This window comes from Microcebus murinus, chromosome 16 (assembly GCF_040939455.1).
Source record: "Microcebus murinus isolate Inina chromosome 16, M.murinus_Inina_mat1.0, whole genome shotgun sequence".
Classification (NCBI taxonomy): Eukaryota; Metazoa; Chordata; class Mammalia; order Primates; family Cheirogaleidae; genus Microcebus; species Microcebus murinus.
In genome coordinates, this window is record NC_134119.1 from 21,508,668 (window position 1) to 21,528,537 (window position 19,870).

At 41.3% G+C, this 19,870-nt stretch overlaps 1 protein-coding gene across 2 annotated transcripts in view; it reads left to right on the forward strand.

The window, feature by feature from the left end:
• PAK5 (p21 (RAC1) activated kinase 5) overlaps positions 1–19,811 on the forward strand; it is a 284,351-nt gene extending 264,540 nt beyond the window's left edge. For both annotated transcript variants that reach the window (XM_012780805.2, XM_012780806.3), the window contains exons 7-10: positions 3,583–3,709; positions 11,837–11,962; positions 13,579–13,713; positions 16,148–19,811. In XM_012780805.2, the coding sequence (XP_012636259.2) occupies positions 3,583–3,709; positions 11,837–11,962; positions 13,579–13,713; positions 16,148–16,303 (544 nt within the window). In that variant the 3' untranslated portion in view covers positions 16,304–19,811. The remainder of the gene's footprint in view (positions 1–3,582; positions 3,710–11,836; positions 11,963–13,578; positions 13,714–16,147) is intronic.
• The last annotated feature ends 59 nt before the right edge of the window (positions 19,812–19,870 follow it).

A 19,870-nucleotide genomic window follows, 5' to 3' on the forward strand; every position in this document is an offset into this window, starting at 1 on the left:
AAAAAATAATAAAAAATAAATAAAAAATTAAAAAATGCGTATCCTGATTCTATAGGGAGAATTGTAAGACTCTGCATTTCTAACAAGCTCCCTGGGGATGCTGACGCTGCCAGTTCATGGACCACACTTGGAGAAGCAAGGTTCTAAGGAATAGACACATGAATCAGCATGTTACATTTTAAGTTTGTTTTTGCTGGTAAATAAAATGCTGAAGAGTTAAGAGAGGTTTGTCATGAGGAAGAAGTACTGAATATTAAGTTACAGAAATGGCACCTAAATCAAAAGTAGATCCAGATGAACCACCATAGGTGGAAAGCAAAGTAGCAAGAAAGCACTGGCAAATCCCGTGAGGGATAGAAAACGCTGCTTTCTCTCCACTAGTATGAGACAAAGTTTCAAGTCCCTGCAGCTCTCGATCTATAGTAGACCATCTAGTAATGAAGGGACGGAGTAAAGACATTGAGCATTTATCGCCAGCAATTCAGCTGGCAGCCCCTTTATTACGGTAGCAATAAGATGTGCCCACCAAAAAAAAGAAAAAACATAAAATCATCTTAATTGGTAGAAACAAATATATCGGAAAGATTTAAGAATAAGGCAAATGTGATTTACATATAAAGCAATTAATAAAAATATGTCCAGGCCAGGTGCAGTGGCCCATGCCTGTAATCCTAGCACTCTGGGAGGCGGAGGCAGGAAAATCACTTGAGCTCTGGAGTTTGAGGCCAGCCTGAGCTAGAGGGAGACCCCATCTCTACTAAAAATAGAAAAATTAGCTGGGCGTGATGGCACATGCCTGCAGTCCCAGCTACTGGAGAGACTGAGAAGAGGATCCCGTGAGCTCAAGAGTCTGAGGTTGCAGTGAGCTATGATGATGCCATTGTACTTTACCCAGGGTGACAGAGTGAGATGCTGTCTTAAAAAAATAAATAAATAAATGTCCAAGGGAGGGGCTTTTTTCTTGCCATCAGGAGTTTAACAGTAGCTACTCATGTCTCTCTACAGATCTCTCTTTGTTAAGGTTCCTTTCATTCTTGTTTTATATCAGGGGGAACCACTTAAGAACTAACCTCTCTAGAATGCATTGTATTTTCTAATTTCCCCCATCCAGTTTTGTCAGCTAATTTCCTCTTAAACTCAGAGTGGTTTCAGAGAGCAAGAAGCAATTGCACATCAAAGAACACCATGAATATTTAGAATTTGAGATCCTTAAGCTGATAATTCAGAAAGTTTCCTAGCATAGATATTGAATAACTGTTTTGTTGAATGATTGATTGATTGATTGGTTGGTTGGTTGGTTTGTTGATAGAACCTCTAACCCCTTGCAACTCAAAGTATGGTCTGAGGACCTGGGAGCATGTGAGAAGTGCAGAATATGAATCACTGCCCCAGACCAACTAGATGGGAATCCACGATCTAGCCAGTTGCACAAGTGTTTCTCATACATACTAAAGTTTTAGCACTAATATAGCATCTTTTAGGATTAAATTACACCCTTGTAATTTCCAGGAAACAGAGAGTTCCAGAGGGAAGGGAAGGTTCCAAGCACTGTCAGCTTCTTCACATATACATTAACTTTTATAACTATCACATCTCTATAAGGCTGATGTTGATGTGCTTGTCTGTCAGATGATGAAGCTATGACTCAGGGATGAAAAGTATCCTTCTCAAGACCACACATTTAATCACTGATAGAGCCAGGATTGAATTTGGGATTTACTCTAGAACTGAAGCATTTTTATCCTAGACCCGGCTTCTTTCCTGTAGAAGTAGAAGAGCACCAGCCATTTTTCATTTGGCCATGCTAATTTCAAAGGTATTGAATTAGGAATCAGTAGCATTTGTCACATGTTCCAGTTAAAGGTGATCTTTCAGTTAGTGATTGAGGGTCAGAGTCAATTAATTTTTGGCATACTTGACATGCAAAGAATCTTTATGCCTGCTTCAAATAACTCAAGTCTCATGGAATTAAAGAGAAATGAATTTTATTAAAGATGGTGGTTCTTGGTCCTGAATTACTTTTAAGGTGTCTCTGAGCTCGTCCCCTAATGCTGATGCTCTAATCCTCTGAGGATGTGCTTCTGGCACACACGAGAACAATCCAGCACAATGACCAGCACACTCGTATAATAACAAAACCAAGAACACAGAGGTTGTCGATTTCCTCTCTGTTTCAGGCAAGAACATTTCTTCTGACCTGCCTTTGTATGGGACTGAGTTTTTGCTGGGAAGTGTGTATTTTTTCATACCTATCAACCTTATACCTTCAGTGTTCTCCTAATTGGCTATCTCCTTAGACTTTACTTTTGAATCCCAGCATTACCCAGGCAGGATTTCTAGCATCAGCAAGAATGAAACACAAATTCAAGGCCATCCATTTCATTGTCCTGCTGATCTGAGATTTATTTGGGGTTACTGGAATTTCCCCGGGTGGTCCTTAAATTTAGGTTCTGGTCAACTACACCTTCTGTCTCTTCTGGCTCCCCTCTGTTTGCATAATAGTTTGTTTCAGGAGCTCTTTCACATTTGTTATTTAACTTGGGCCTCTCAATATCTCTGTGATAGGGAGAAAATTTTATACATAGATGAGTTAGTCAGATACTTAAATGAGTCATTTTGAGGGCACCAAGCAACCTCCGCTGCCCAAGTAATTCTCACCTGGATTCCTCAGTGGCTGAACTATGTCACTCATTAGGAAAATCCATTCCTTTGGGTGGCAAAGGAGTGAGGGACAGCGGAAAAGTGGGAAAGCATGGCTTCTGCACTCAAAAAGAGCAATGTTTGAATCATGACCTGGCCACTTTCTTAGCTGTGAAATCTTGGGCAGGTCACCTGACCTCAATCTCCTCTCCTGAAGCCTGAAACACCTTCTCCCTAGGGGTGCAGACGTGAGATGTGGGAGCAATGTCCGGTGCTGTGTATGCTTCCTTTCTCGTTCCCACGGTCCATCTGTGAAAGTACTCTCCATTCACACTTAGTTGTTAGTAACTCCCTAGGTCCAATTTCCTTTTGACAGAAGAGACCCAAAGCCACAAAAATCCCCAGCTCCTAGAAGAAGGAGAGGGAGGTGAATGGCAATGGGGTAAGCCTCAGAGACAGAACTTAGAAATCCAAAGACCACTTTGCTTGAGTTCAGCCTTGAAGAAAACTGTGACTGTCCCCATGTCCAAGATGAGGAAAAAGACCTGAGGAAGTTAAAGACTTTTTCAAGATTACCTAACAGCCACCACTGGAACCTGGCCTGCTTACTCAATATGCTTTCTCTGTAGGCCCCTGGAGGTTTGTCAGTGCCTAAGGCATTATCTGTAAAAGTTCATACAAGTGCATTTGTACTAATGACCCAGAAGCTGACAAATAGAGATCTCTTTCCTTTGACTTACATCTGACCCCTGTCATCCTCGGTGCCAAGCCTTTGTTCCGGGAATCAAATCCAAAGACTTCCTTTCCCTTGCCTGTAACTTTTCCAGATATGGGCTGGGGAGCATGGACTGGTTCCCTAGAACTCAAGGGATCTGCCTCTGTTGAGCCCTTTAAAAATCTTTTTAAGCTTGACTTGTTCCTTAAATGTTATTTCCTCTCTAGAATGAATGAAGAACAGATAGCTACCGTCTGTCTGTCGGTTCTGAGGGCTCTCTCCTACCTACACAACCAAGGCGTGATTCACCGGGACATCAAGAGCGACTCCATCCTCCTGACAAGCGATGGCCGGGTAAGATTCTCATGTTTGGGCCCTCCACACTTTGCCTTGTCACTTTGTCTGTCACAGGCACAATTCTCTTAAGAACACGTTCTCATGATTCTAATTTTCTTAGTCACAAGTCACCCACCACTCTCCCCAGAAGGCTTACAAAACGGAAATTACCATCTTGTCCTCTGTGTCATCCTGTTAGTCAGAATTACTTTTGACCTGAGTTTGATGGATAATTCACCACCTTAGCAATGAGTGTGGGAAGTCATGGAAACTACGGACATTTCTTTTCTTTTTCTGCCACATTCCTATTTTGTGGCAGAAAAAGAAGAGGGCTGTGTCCACCATATTCCTGTGGATAGGCATGTCCGCAGGAAACAGATGACCAACTGCACTCGGGGAATCTGAGGAGCATTTAATAAAGGGACAGTTTACCAAGGTGTGGGCAGATGTAGGAAACATCATCAGGAGTAGTGCATGAGGATTAATGGGATGCTCAAGAATGAAACACCACTCGGAATACCCCGCGCCTGAAAAGGCAAGAGGGACCTGGATGCTGGAATCTGGAAATAAAAATTGCTGTTGTCTTCAGGGCTGCCTCTGATTTTTGGTGGAAGCCAGTGAACCTGCAGGATGGGAGCTTGGGGAATAAATATCCCAACCTCACTCTGCTTCTTCCTTCCAAATTCCTACTGGTGTTCCCCACCGGCTGAACATGACCAGAAGCCATCAATTTAGTCAATACAGGTTGGCCTTCCAAGGTTTGGACAAGTGAGGAGAACGGGTCCAGAAGGATAAACAGAAGATATTTATCACACTGGCATATCTCCAGGCCCAGATTTCTCCATTTCCCATCACTGCAAGCTGCAGGAGGGATTCTGCTGAAACTAGTCAGCCACACCAGGGTGCAGAACATAGAATACGACAGCCAAGGACATAAAGAGTTGACACTCCAAGGAAGCCTTAGTTAGATGGGAGGGTTTCACAGCATAGATTTCCACCATTTGGGTTCTTTAAAATCCCCCTGAAACTCCCCCCAGAGCCAGAAGCCTTGGGATGAATGGAGCCAGAAATCCCTTTGGTGTACCTGTCTTTTATACCCCAGCCACGTGGAAAGTGTTTGTGTCACATCAGAATTTGCTGAGGAATAACCAGAGGACAGCCAGAAGAAACTGCCCAAGCACTTTGCCTCTTCTTTTATTTTTTTTTTTAAAAAAGACTATAAGTTTTATTATAGAAAATTTAGTAAACTCAGAAAAGCATAGAGGATAAAAGAAACATCAACCCCAATCCTGTTATTTATATTTCCCATATTTCCATGTACATGTATACATAATTTGCAAACTTGGGATTTCATTTAATGGGCAGTTTTAAGTCTTGCTTTTTGTAATGCTCTGCTTAGAATTTTAAGAAAGGAGGGGTATAGGAACATATATCAGTCAGGTTTTGCTGCATAAAAAACTGTTCAACACGTAGTGGCTTGAAACAAACACCATTTATTTGCTCACCTATCTGTGAGCCAGCATCTGGGCTGACCTCCGCTGGGATAGCTCATCTCTGAGCCATGTGGCATCAGCTGAGGTCTGTCTTGCATTTGTGATCAGCCTGTGGTTGACGGCCTCACTCACTTGCCTGACAGTTGTCTGTCTCAGGACAGTGGAGGCAGCGAGGCCGTGTGTCACTCATCTCCCAGCAGAGTAGCACAGACTCATTCACATGGTACCTGTGGCCAAGTTCCCAAGCGTAGCAAGAGAAGCAAGCCCTGGTGCACAAGCCGCTTTGAGGCCTCTGCGTACACTGTGTTTGCTAAAGTAAGTCACACTGCACAGCCCAGCCTAGATCTAAGGGGTGGGGAAATAGACTCCATCTCTTAATCATATTGCAAAGGGATATAGACATGGTGAGGTGAAAAATCTGTGTGCGTTTTTGCACGATCTGCCATCAAGCAGGGGAACTGTGAGAATTGGACAAGAATCTTCCCCTGGCCTGATTCACAAAAGCATCTCAGCTAGGCCCGGATGTCTCAGAACACAATTTGCAAAGTGTTAAACTGGTCCACCAATGGCCTCTGGGGACTGGTCCTTACAGAAAACGCAAATCAGGGCAGTTTCAAGCCAGACTTTCTTTCCCTGTTTCTAGAGATTGATGGTGCAGGCTTCTTTCCTGTAAGTTCATGTCCAGTATCAAAATGAGACATAAGACCAAGATAATAAGTCATTGTTTAATCAGCTTAGTTAAAGATCACCCCTCCTCTCAATGTGCAAGATTATTAAATCATTCAGTTGTTATTCTCAAAGGCGGAACCTTTGTCTCAGACATCTCCTGCACCTGTGTGAACCTAGCAAAGAGCTCACAGGGACAGACACGTTGTAAGTGCTTTTAGCATTACTGGTTTTGTCCCTCATTCATTCAGTAAATATTTGCCAAATGTCTACCACATTCCAGGGATGGTTCTGTGTCCTGGAGATAAACAAAGCAAAATCCCATCTTTTTTAGACTTATTTGGTGGATGGGAATGTGATAATAAACAAATAAATAAAAAAACAAATCACCACCAGACAAGCAGTGATAAGTGCTAAGTTTTCTGTGATTAAGTTACACAGAGCGAGGAGGGTGGGAAGAGATGAGGGTGGACTCTGTTGTGGAGGCTGGTCAGAGAAGGTCCCTCTGAAGTGGTGGCATCATGGCAGAGACATGGGAGGGGTTGGACATTGTGCCTGTCAGAGACAAGTGTTCCAAGCGCTGGGAATGGCAGCATATTGAGTGAATCTTCTGCCTCTTGGCCATGTTGTTCAAAGTTCACTCATTCACATTTCAGAAACGGGACACCATGTAGACTTCAATGGGCTTCTCCAGTTTCTATAGAGACAGGAAACTTTTTTTCTTTTAGCAAAAAGAGGGCAAAAATAGAGTGTGGCTACTCCAAGAAAAGGCTGAGTACATTTTTATACTAATGTATTAGCACAGAGCATCATAGAGTAGGGAAAACTTTTTCAGTTATCTATTGTTATTATAACAAAGAACCTCGACATTTAGGGTCTGAAGTCAATGGTCATTTTAGCATTGTCTGTTATGGCTCCAAGGGTTGGCTGGGCTCAGAGACACAGACTTGTGGTTGGATGATGCCTGGGGCTGGAGTCATTTAGAAAGTCACCCTAACTCACATGTCACATAGTTAATGCAGAGACTCGGATGGCGTAAAAACTTAGTAAAATTCATTCTGCTCCGATAGTCTCTCAGATTCACCCAACCTCTATGTACCTTCCCTTCTTGCTGTTCCACAGAGGTACCTTTTCCTAATGCAGGAAGCATGGTGTGAAAAACGAGGAGACCCAAGTTCTTATTCCCCTTCAGCACTGTTGTACAGCCTTGCAGCAGGAGGCTGGCTGAAGTCTCCGTGCCGTTCTAGTTGAGCCTCTCTGATGCCCTCCTTCTCCTCTTGGATTTGGCAGCTGAACAAGGGGATCTTAAGCAGAGCTGTAGGCATCATCATCAGTTTGGTCCCCTTCTGTTATCCCTCTCACTTCCTTTGTCCCTGGGGCATTGCTGTCCTTAAAGCAGAAATTCTCAAACATTAGTGAGCATCACAACCTGCTAGAAAGTTCTGCAAGAAACAGATTCCTGAACAGCCCCCCCCACACACACACACACCAGAGATTTAGATTCAGTCAAGCTAAGTAATACCAAGAACCTGCATTTCTAACAAGCTCTCAGGTGAGGCTGATGCTACACCTATTGAGTACTATCGCCCTCAGGAAGCACTCAGGAATTAGGTTCCAAAATGGCCATCTTTTGCCTTAGCCGAAAACCTAGAGCAGACGCAGAATTCTTTAGAGTGTATGTAACTTACAGAGCATGGGTTTTTTACATTCTGTCTTTAAACCATAGCCATCCTGTGCATAGACTCTCTTTTGCCTACCTCCCACCATCCCAACCCTCCTTCCTTTTGTGGGACCCCTAATTCCTAGCCAGGACATGTTAGAAATGGATAAATATCTCAGTTTTAGGTAGCCCCCTTGAGCTCTAAACTATACTTATTTGTCTGGTCCTTGTGTAACAAGCTACTTCTTCTCCTTTTAGGGGGCAATGTATTAGTGGCAGTTCTTTTAGCCTAACTGCATTAGTGAGACAGGGTAGTTTCCTAAGAAGCTAAATTGTACGATTCTATCTAAAGTAAGGCTCAGCTTAGCGTCTGTGTGATTTGCTTTTAAGATCTGCCTGCAGTGCTTTATTATGCTCATTACTTGAGTTTTCATTATCTACTTGCAGATTTATTTGGACGAATGTTGTGTGCAATTATGTTCTTTTAGAAAATTGTCTCTTTTATGTATTTGGATGAGTAAAAAAATCACGCCGCAGCACTTATACTCCTACAACAGAAGAACAGGCCTAACTTCCAAGTGTTGAGCTTCAATTGCTCGCCTTCCATTTTGTCAGGGAGATAGTTATTAGAATGCCAGATTTTGAGGGGTTTGGATTTTTTTTAATGTCAGCAAAGATAAACCCGCACTAGAGTTATTAAAATTAATAACTGTCAATACTAAAATGCTGATGTATCCACCTGCTGAATCATTCAGGTTTCTTAAATTTATAGGCAAACACAATTTATGGGCATGATTGTTTCTTCTTTACTGTCTGTGTAGTGGGGTTGCAAATCTACTCACACTCTAGCTTTGGAAATAACATACATACACACACACACACACACACATACACACACGCGCGCGCGCACACACACAATTATAGTTTCTCTGTTTCCTAGAACCAACCCAGAATCTTCACAAAGCTCTACGGGCTAGATTCTTTTAAAAACATCTCTATTTTAATTCAATCCATTAATTTAGTCTGCTTGAATAATTTAAACATTGTCTATCAAAGTTCAACCGCATTATTATGAGGTTTAAATGATACCTTTAAAAACTCAGTCTTTCAGATTTCGCCACCGCCTGCTCCCTCCTCTCCCTCCCACCCTCACTCTTTCTCCAGATGGCATCCGGGAGAGGAAGGGACAAACATGGCTTGTGGCGTCTCAGGGTAAAGGAGATAAGACCCATCTTCTTGTTCCTCTCTCGTCCCTGCTTTGGTGTAACTGGATTCTCCTGCTACCTGGATGGGTGACCACTGAGGTTATTGGGTCCCATCAGTGTCTGGGCTGTTCAGAAAACACCTCTGCAGGATTTCACAGTCTCTGGCCTCAAGTGTTGAAAGCCTCCCTTTAGGCTGCCTCCTTGGCTCAGTCCAAGTCTCATGCCAGGCCTTTCCTCATTCCCTCCCTGAGATTCGGAGGAACTTCTGGACACCTGGACATCACACGTGGTCCATGGTAGCCAGTAGCACAGCCTCAAGCTCACTCCCTCCGTGCTGTTGTGCCATCTCTCCATGGAGGCTGCGCTGGGCAAGGCCAAGGCAGGTGTCCAGTTCCCACTAGTATGTCTGCACCATTGTTAAAATATTGCAATATTTTTCATGCTGGTTGGTTGGCAACCACTGTTTTAAGTCCTTAGGGCACCCCTCATGCCCCAGCCCTTTTCCAGGACACCCCTTGCCTTACCTCATTAAAAATGGTAATCCTCCCCTGGGGAACTCTAAGACCCTACTTGACTTTATGTCTAGATTCTGATTGGTCTAGATTAATCTGATTATTCAATATTTTGAATATTACCTCTGATGTAGGTAGGGCTTCTCCTGTCTCTTGTTTGTGGGGGGATGTATGTGTTCCATCGAGAATAAGCCACAGTCTCCCCCCAATCCAAATCACACCACCACTAGCCTTGGGCTGATTAGCGAGAAGATTATGAATAAGGAAAGAAAAAAAGGAAAAAAATCACATTAATAATTTCTAAAATTTTACCTCCATTCCATCTGTGTTCTAGAAACAGCTATCTTCAGTGTGTCAATAATGGTTTCAGAAAGCACCCCAATATGCCTTCTGTCACATCATGCAGTAGCATGCACGGGTGCATAAATATAAAATAAAATAAATCAATCTAGTAGCAAGTGTTTTTTGAATATCTGCTATTTACCCAGCTGTTAAGGAATACAATAAGGATCTTCAACCAGAAATCAGAGCTGGGCAGTACAATATTTCAATATTCCATCTTTTTCTATGCTATGGCTCTGCAAGGGTGACTGACCCCCACCTATATCTTAAGGACCCTCTCAGCCGTGCCCCAGTGATGGCAGTGGCCTGGATCTTAATAGGAATTTGAGGTACACAGATGTGTGTACTTGTCAAAACTCATCACATAATAAACCTAAGTTGTGTGCATTTCCCTGTATGTAAATTTTACATAAACTGTAAAAATATCATTGAACTCTAGTTAATGCTAAATTAGGAGTGAGGTTTTCTGATGTCAACAACTTAATTTGAAATGCCTCTAAAAGAGATGGATAGTTAGATGGATAGATAGATAGGTATGTCCTAAGGCCCACACAGCAAAACATTAGCCATTATAGGATCTACTTGGTAGGTGTAGGGATGTTCACTGTTCAATTCCTTCAGCTTTAGTATGTGTTGGGAAATTATCATAATAATACATTGGGGAGAAAAATCTTGTCTCTGGGTCAGACCTGTCTGCTAAATTCTGATTCCTATAATAATATTAATGCACTTGTTCTTCTTTCTCAAAGGCTTCTTTCATTTCTTATGATGGAGGATCCATCGATTCAACAATACTGATTTTGAGGACTTATTATGGGGCATGCCTTACCGTGGGTCCTGAAGCTACAGAAGTAGAGTTTGTAAATTCTAGCCAAGAAAACTTGGGGTGAGATATGGAGGAGAGTCAGTATGATTCCTATGAGTTTAGAATTAGCAGCTGGGTTGGATTTTGGTGCCATTAGCTAGGACAGGACAAATAGATGAGGGGTCAGATTTGGAGCAGAGAGAGGGACACTGAGTTTGTTTGAAAGCATCTGTGATCATCCATGTGGAAACATACACCACTTGGAAATACAGGTTTTGAATGGAGGAGAGAAGTCTGAATTAAGCTTGAAATGAAAAAGAGTCTCCAGCAAGAGAATGTAAAAAGAGAAATGATGAAAGTTGGAACCAGAACCCCACAGAACCCTAATATTTAAGGTGTGGGCAGCACAGGACAAAAGGTTGAAAAAGGAAGTTCAGAGATGTGAAAATAATCAAGAGAGAATTCATACTGTAGAGACTGTGCCTTTGACTTACAGAAAATTTTAACTTCCAATAGTCATTATGAACCATTGTTTTCTTTTGTATTCTATCATCACCAACAACTGTAAGGGACTCATTGGTGTCCTCTTTAATAGGGCCATCTGAAGTTCAGCCCAGGTCATCATGACTAGAAAGTCTGCCTTCCATAAATAAACCAAATCCTGGTCATCTAGAATATATAAACCAGCAGGGTGCAAAAGTTCTTATGAGTACATGAGCTCTGTGCAAGAATTTTCAAAGGTTTTCTTTCTTCTTATGTTATCTAAGATAAATAGCATGTGTACCTACTGGATCCTTAGGATGGATGCTTTAAACCCCTGACAGCCCAGTGCAGACACCCAGCTTCTATGGCCGTGCCTCCACTTGTATTAATGTTCTCAGTAGCAGCTTCAATTATCTACAAACAAGCGAACCAAAAAGGGAAGGGGAGCCAACACTTACAGTGACATCTCAGCATCCTATCTAAGTGAGGGTCTTGCAACATTTCAAATACAGGAAAGAGGATGATTCTTTGAATCATCTCATGATACCTGGAAATCTAAATGGGTTCAACTCAAAAGAACTTAAACTGCATCAGTTTGTACAAAATTCACATTGATAATAGCAATTGACTTATACTAAAGCATCATTTGTTACATTAAAGTTGTGGGTTTGAGATTTAATGAATTTGTTGTTTGGGGTGTATTTAATTTGTGAGGATTTTTATTTTGGTTTCATAATTTTATAAATGATATAAGCAGCAGGAGTTTAGATATTTGGAAGTCAATCCTGGTGGCCCTATGAGAAGTTCTTCCATTAAAATAGACTATGCCTTTCCAACAAAGGATCTGACAGCCCCTCCTCTGATACTCCAAGACCTATTAATGGGACTGTTTGTTTTGAATTTGAAACTCTAGACTCTAATAATGTCTAGCAGACATTATTTTAAAATTGTTAGTTTGTTGCATTCCTTTCCTTTTCAGATAAAGTTATCTGACTTTGGTTTCTGTGCTCAAGTTTCCAAAGAGGTACCGAAGAGGAAGTCACTGGTTGGCACTCCCTACTGGATGGCCCCTGAAGTGATTTCTAGGCTACCCTATGGGACAGAGGTAAGGGGAGGTCACAGTTATTGTCTGGGGGTGGCAGGGCCAGGGAGACACTCAGGGATACCGTGGTTCCGAGGTCGTTGGTGAACATAGGAGATTAGAATGATGACTTTTGACTCCCCATTCAATCCCCACTCACTAGACGTGGCACAGCACAGGCTGTGGCAGAAGGCCACCTCTAGCCACTCTGAAGATATCAGCATGGTACTTATCCAGGGGCTGCTTACTGCGGTTCTGCAATGAACACAGGAAGAGAGCCACTCAAATTCTGACCCCACTGTCAGCAGCAGACACACACAAAGCAAAGCAATGCAACTTGAAAAGTGTCTGGAGACACAGTTGGGCAGGCATGGTGATTCAGAGAAAGGATGGAGGATCTGAAAAAGTGCTACAAAATAGGGGTAATAGTTGCATGAGCAATAATGTTTTCTCATAGGAAAAAAATCATCTATGAATATTATATAATAGCACATTCAAAAACATAGCACAATCTCAATTTCCCCTGGAAAGGAAACATCACTTGTAATCTATTAAAGGGTAGGGCCTGGGTATGTGAACATGAGGGGCTAGAGGAAGTAGAGGAAAGTCTTCTCAGGAGGGAATAATGTCACTGGATGCTCAGAGCCACACAGGCCCCCTTCGCGGGGAGACCAAAGGGTTTGTTTCAACTGGGCATGGTGTTTCCACACATTATAGGATCTCTTAGAGATCCTCCTCTAAGAGAGGAGAAGCATGAGAAAATGTGGACATGTGGCCATGGACCAGTGAGCTAAGGATATTGACATACATTAAGGCAGACTCTGTTTCTTTCCCTTTTTTGCTTGACCTTGGATGAGTAGTCAACTTGTTTTTCTCACTGTGGTCCCGAGAGATAAATTCTCAGTGACGGTCACTGCAAGGGGTATAACAGTAATGCAGTGAACAGATAAGAGATATAATGAGGCCATAGCTGGGAAGTGACTGGAGCTGGGAATTTATAGCACAGCAATGGCTCCTCATTGTCCCGGTTTCCATTCTTTACTCCAAAAGAATTACTTGTCATCTCTTCCGTTTCTTTTCTTCATTCCCAGAAAATGGTTTTGTACAGCAGGGTTTTGTGCATGCTGCTTTGAAATGATAAAACATAAAGAGCAAAACCCAAAATTAGGAAGGGAAAGATGTATTTTTAAAATCAAATTAATAAAAGAATCAGAAAATATTCTGCAGTGTGCAATGGAGCTCTTTGCCATCTGTTACATGTCCAAACTTCTCTAATTTTCTTATGATTTGAATGCAACTCTCTTCTCTATTTGTGTAACATAAAACTTTGAATGTTTTTCTCATCTGCCCTGATAGGCAGCTGAAGTTAACAAGGTAAAAATTAAAGCACTGAATTTCAGGTTACCCATTTATACCCGATTGGTGGAACTTCATTAAAGCTGCCTATAAAAAGCAAAGACCATTAGCAAAAACTCCATAACCCAATAATTCAGCCTATAAATCTGTATTGTAAATTTTGAAAGATTACAAATAGCATATTCATTTATGGAATGAGTAGGAATTTATTGGCTTTTGGGGACACATCCAACATTTCAGAATGTTCTCTTTGCCTGAGATAACCAGTGGGTTGTGCCTAACAGGTGGACATCTGGTCTCTCGGGATCATGGTGATAGAAATGATTGATGGGGAACCCCCCTACTTTAATGAGCCTCCCCTCCAGGCGATGCGGAGGATCCGGGACAGTTTACCTCCAAGAGTGAAGGACCTACACAAGGTGAGAAGCAGCATCTCTTGCTAAAGTTCAAATAGTTTTTGGATTTTTCAGTCTCTCTGTGGTTTTTAAGACTGGCTTATCCTATCTAACAGGTAAGATCCTGATTTACAGGTGTGAGATTTGGAATTGTCACTTAGATGCAAATCTCTGCTCTTCCATTCATTCACCAGGCAAGTGATGCAGCCCCCTCTAAGTTCTTCATCTGTAAAATGGATGACAATTTGTTCCTATCTTAGAGGGTTGGTTAGAAAAGCAAATCAAGTGCTTTATTCAACATTCACTCATTGAGCATCTATTACATGTTGGGTACTTGTAACAGCCAGAGATAGCCCAGTGCGTGACCCCAGATGTCCTGACTCTTGTAGAGCTTGCATTCTGGTTGGGGAGACGTATAGTAAACTATAAGCAAATGAATAAACAAAGTAATTTCAGAGAGTGGTGCATGCTATGAAGAAAATAAAGTACTTTGATATGACAGAGGGCACAGAAGGGATTGGGAGCCCATTTAGGCTAAAGAGTAAAGGAAGCCCTTTCTAGGGAAAGGTCATCTAAACTAAGACCTGAGAAGAAGGAAGGCACAAGCCACACAAAGATCTGGGAGAAAAATGTCCCAGCCAGAGGGAACATCATGTGCAAAGGCCTTAAGTCAAGAAAAAAGGCTTATATGGCTGGAATTAAGTGAGCAAGGAGAAAAGGTAGGTCATGTCAGAGAGGTGGGCAGCAGCTAGATCATTCAGGGCAATGAAGGTCATGGTTAGTATTAATATAAAATATAATACCTGTAAGGGACAAAGTGGGATCTTTCCTGTTTTCCAAGGATTGCCAATTAGGTCAAACTCAGAAAAAATGATGCTAAGTCCAAAAATCACCACTGTGGGGGATTGCCAGCACCCCACATGACCACTACCAGAAAAGATGACCCTGTACCACATCCCCTCCCACCTGTTTCATGACAGTAAGAAAGAGCATACGGCCACCTTTGGGAGACTCATTTGTAATGGTAGCATCTCCTCTTCCCTCCCCCTAAATCTCAGTGAAGAGCTCCAATAGAATCACTCATATAGTTTGTGTGGACCTGCAAAAGACACTGCTTGAACTGAGCAAGAGATTCAAGCTTTTACTGGATTGAACTAAGTTTAACTAATGAAAGTGACTAAAAATGTATTGTATGAAAATGCTCTCGCAACCAATAATTGCCATTGTTTTTCAAAGTGATGTACAAGAGCAGCTTTAATCTTAATGGTTTCAAAAAACTGGAAACCACTCAACATTGTTTCCCCAATGGATAAATAATATGTAGTATAATTGGACAATAAATACTACACAGTCATGGAAAAGATATAACTTTTGCCACACATAAGGGATGAATCTCACAGATGCCATGTTGAGTGAAAGAAGCCAGAGTTCACGATATATGCTCCATTTAGACAAAGTACAAAACCAGACAAAACTAATTTATACTATTAGAAGTCAGGATAGTGGTGGCCTTTTGCCAGGGAATGGATATTAGCAGAAAGGGTGCTCAAATTAGCTTCCTGGAATGGTAGAACATTTCTATATCTTGATAGGGTTAAAGAATAAATAGAGATAAATGCATGTAAAAATCCATTGAGCCATACACTTACTATTCATGCATTTGAATGTATGTAAGGTGCACCTCAAAAAAGTAAGTTACATGAAATTAAAGGGGAAAAATGCTAGGTGTTAGCCTTACGAAAGCTTGTTTCTCTTAAGGGAAGGGTATTTCACAGAGCCGAGATGATTGCAGTTGTTAGAAAAATAAAACTATTCCATGTTTATACTGTGCTTCACCAGATGCTTGTGACCTGCACCTATGCAAAGGAAACACCTCATCATAGATACTCTAATCACTGTTATTGCCACTGCTATTTTAATGAGGAAATAAGTTTTCATTCTCAGTTTCCCCATCATTTACCCCTATTATTTCAAACTGGAAGAAGGTAAGGAAAATACCATGTGTTAATAAAGGCAGTACCTGCTTTTGCTTTCACACTGGTCTTTCTCCTTACAGTGAATTTCTAGAATTTGAAATAGTTGATGTGATTCACGGGCAAAACTGTTTTAGGCGGGGCTGGGCCGGGTTTCTCTGCTAGTCCTCAGGATGGTACCTGTGTTTGTTTTTTTTTTTTTTTTATTTCGGCATATTATGGGGGTACAGATTTTAAGGTTTCAATAAATGCCCTTCCCCCCTCCCCCCACAAGTCTGAGTCTCCAGCATGACCATCCCTCAGATGGTGCACATCTCACTCGTTATGTATGTATATACCCGCCCCCCTCCCCAATACCCTATTACTGTAGTACCTATGTGTCCACTTAGGTGCTACTCAGTTAATACCAGTTTGCTGGAGAATATATCTGGTGCTTGTTTTTCCATTCTTGGGATACTTCACTTAGTACCTGTGTGTTTTCACAGGTTTCTTCAATGCTGCGGGGATTCCTAGACCTGATGTTGGTGAGGGAGCCCTCTCAAAGAGCCACAGCCCAGGAACTCCTTGGACATCCATTCTTAAAACTGGCAGGTCCACCGTCTTGCATCGTTCCCCTCATGAGACAATACAGGCATCACTGAGCAGAAGATTCACGAAGGTGACAAAGCTAGATGAGGACATGAGACTAATTCAGGAGAACATGAGGAAACCACAGAACATGCAAAAGGCCAGTGCATTCTAGACCAGCTGGTGGTGGGACAGTGTGATGACCAGCAGGGTTCGACAGACCAGGGCATCTTCTTGTGTCTTAAATAGGCATCTCTCCACCGACAGCTGGCATGGTCATTTGGAGCACGGCTTTAATAAGTCATTGTTATATTTTTCAGCCCTTCATCCAGCAAACCAGAAGGACTCAGTACAAACTCCGTTATGATATATCCTAGCCACATGCAGGGTAACACGTAGGATTTTCTATATTGAAAGAATACTTTTCTGGCAAAAAAAAAAAAAAAGAAAGAAAGGAAAACAAAAAAGCACTTTTTTCTTAATGGTAGCAGTATAATGTATTTTGCAATGAATTTGTAATTTTTCTGTACGATAGTTTTGATAATTTATAGTACTTTGATGTCATGTAGCCATTGTATCAGTTGAAGTAATACTTGTTTACTAGCAGGAGTTTGAACAAAGCCTTTCCTACTTTTTTAATCCCTTTCAGAGAACCAATGATTCTTTAGGAACTTTGAATACTGAATGACTCTTAATCACCGTCAGCTTTAGTAGAATATCTTTCTTATCTTAACAAGTGTCTTATGTGATGAAAGAAGAATTAAGAGTGATGGTGATAGTGTGCACATTTCATTAATCCAACCAAAAAGAATGAAATAGAATTTGAGCTACAGTGTACCATCAAACTACTCCTTGGGATAAAGCTAAATATTTTGAAAAATCACATTTTTTCCTTCAAGGTTTCTAGTAGCAAAACCATTTTTTGCACACCAAGATGTTCCCCTCAGTGCCCTCCCTCAAATGGGTACAGCATCCCCTTGTGGCCAAATTTCCCTCCCAGGGAGCAATTTCAGTGCTAGGATCATTGGACTCAGTTCCCCAAATTGAATGTTTCGGTGAGAGCCTGAGAATTCCAGGCTCACAAGGGAGAGGAGAGTGAACAGGGCAAGATGTTTAGTTTCGTTTGTCACTGTTTTAAAACTCTGTATGCTAGCACACCAAACTCTTGTCTGTATTTACCTTTGTCCCACAGTATTAATTGCTATTGTTCATGTATCGTGCTGGAAGTCTGAACTGACGCTAGAGGATGACTTAGCAAGAGGGTATTTTACCAGGTATGATCTGACTTCAGTTGTGACCATGTGTTTCCACATAGAGGAGTTGTGCTGCTGTCTAGATCTTCTTGAATGTTGATAAAAATGAATGACTACTACAATACATTTTGTGTTGCTTGTTGGATGAATTTGCATGTTAACTGTAGGCTGATATAGATTTGCCTTTAAAACTCTGGAAGAGCTACATAGTCATCATTAGTTTCTATTAATTATGCATCAGACAAAAGCCATTTGTTACCAAACTGGGAAAACAGAGGCTTTTCTTAATGACTTCATATACTGTAACAAATATGAATTTAAATTTGTGAAACGCTCTGATTGCTCTAAGCATAATTAAGAATTTTTGTAATTAATAGGTTGTTAATTATTTATTATTGCTAAAAAAGGAAAAAAAAGGCATAAAATGACCGTCTACTGATTAAATTTTCAGTTTTTCCCCAAACTGGAAATGCCTCACATGAATAGGATCTATAATTGTGTTTCATAAAATACAGCAGATCAATGTTTTATGTAAAATATTAAAGTATTAATATAAATACGTAAGAATAAAAACAATCTAAATCCAGAAATGACAGTCCTAAAAGTTCATGAAACAGATTGTCTTAACCAGGACTATGTAGTAGAAAGAAAAGAAAAAGAAAATCTTTTTTTAACCAGAACAAACATTAAAAACCATTGCAGAAAATAGTGGATTTTGGATTCCAAACATTTTCAACAGTGTAACGGAAATTTTTCTGTAATTTTCTTATCATTGGATATTTTTTAAAGTATTCATTGAGTTTACCAAAAGTAACTGTAGCTTAAAAGGTTTTGTGAGCACTAACTATTGGCAGAAGCTGCATTTGCAAATAAAAATAAATGTTTGCCTTTTCCCCTTTGTGTTATTGGAAACTTCAGTGATTTCCCAAATTTGTCTTCTTGGGTAACCAAGAATGGTTTCTTTGTGATCTTGGGGAATACAAATGAGTTGGCAAAAGTTGATTGTAACATCATGATGACATGAACTGAAGACAAATATTCCCATCCCCAGAGGTTGCAAATAATGTAAGATTATGATATAGATACCACTATTGAGGGAAAAATTTATTAAATTCTGAGAGGCCAAGTCCAAGGAAAGCCAGATTCGGGACTAGAGACTCCCACTCCACCTCCCTATTCCAAAAATGCTGAATTGATCTGAAGCCTTTTATTAACAAAAGATATAAAAAAGACCCTAGATTCGAGAGGATGTGATGAGAGCTTTCTGGGAGCCTGAAGGAGAGTGTTGGGTGCCCTCCTCATCTTTCAGTGACAAGGGAGACAGTGGCATTGATCCCATGATGTTGAGAAGGATACTTATACATAAAAAGCCCATTTCTCACCTGGAAATTTTGGAAGGTGAAAACCTTCAGGTAGTAGCCTGAAATAGCAGCATGAGAAAAGACATAGTCTATTGTGTGCCAGGGAAAAGAAAGATGGGGCCAAGCTCCCAAGACAGGTCTTCTCAGCCTTTGCTGGACCCAGAAGGAGACATTGAGTTCCCTTGGTTATATTTGATGGAACGTGGAGAGGAAGCAGGGAACCTGTCAAACCACTTAACTAAGAGTATGCCCCACCTGCACAGTGCATTGGAAGCATGCATATGGGGAACTCTAGGGAGATATGGCTGCTTTTCTGCAGTGAGACAGGGTCAGGGTGCAGCTGAACCTTACTCTAAAAACCACATGTACCGTCTGCACCCAGACCACTCCAAACAGAAGCAGCTGTAGTCTTCAACAGAGCCAAATTGAGATTCAGCCCTCTCCGCTTCCCCTAGTGGCATCTCCCAGGTGGCCTAACACAGCCAGGGAGGTTACTAGAACCTCCCTTTCCTACCTGTCCCCATGGACCCTGTGATTTGGGGAAGGGATTTAGGAGAAAGAAAGGGGGAGTACAAAAGCATACCATGCATCCTGCCACTGCCTCCCAGCTGCTACCTCTTTCTCTGGTACAAGTTCAGCCTGAGCAAAGGAGAGGTGTGTTATTTTTCAGTTAGAATGAGATTGATTTTTAAAACTGGATCAAACAGATGAAATCAGACTAAGTTCTGGTTGTGTCCCCATGACCCCCTGGGAAGAACATGTTCAGTAGCAATAACTGGAAAAATGAAATCATTCCATGACGTTAACAACTTAATGAGTTCACTCTTCTTGGTCAAACTGATTGAATGACCAGGACAGTGTCATCAAAGGAATGGTAATGAGATTCTAGGCAGAGAAAAGATCGATTTGATCTGAAGCTGATGCAAAATGTACAAGCAGGGGAAATTTTGTGAAAATGACATGATACAATACAAGTGCCTGATAATCAGACAGTTTGAGCCTTGAGATATGTGCAAATTGAATTGTA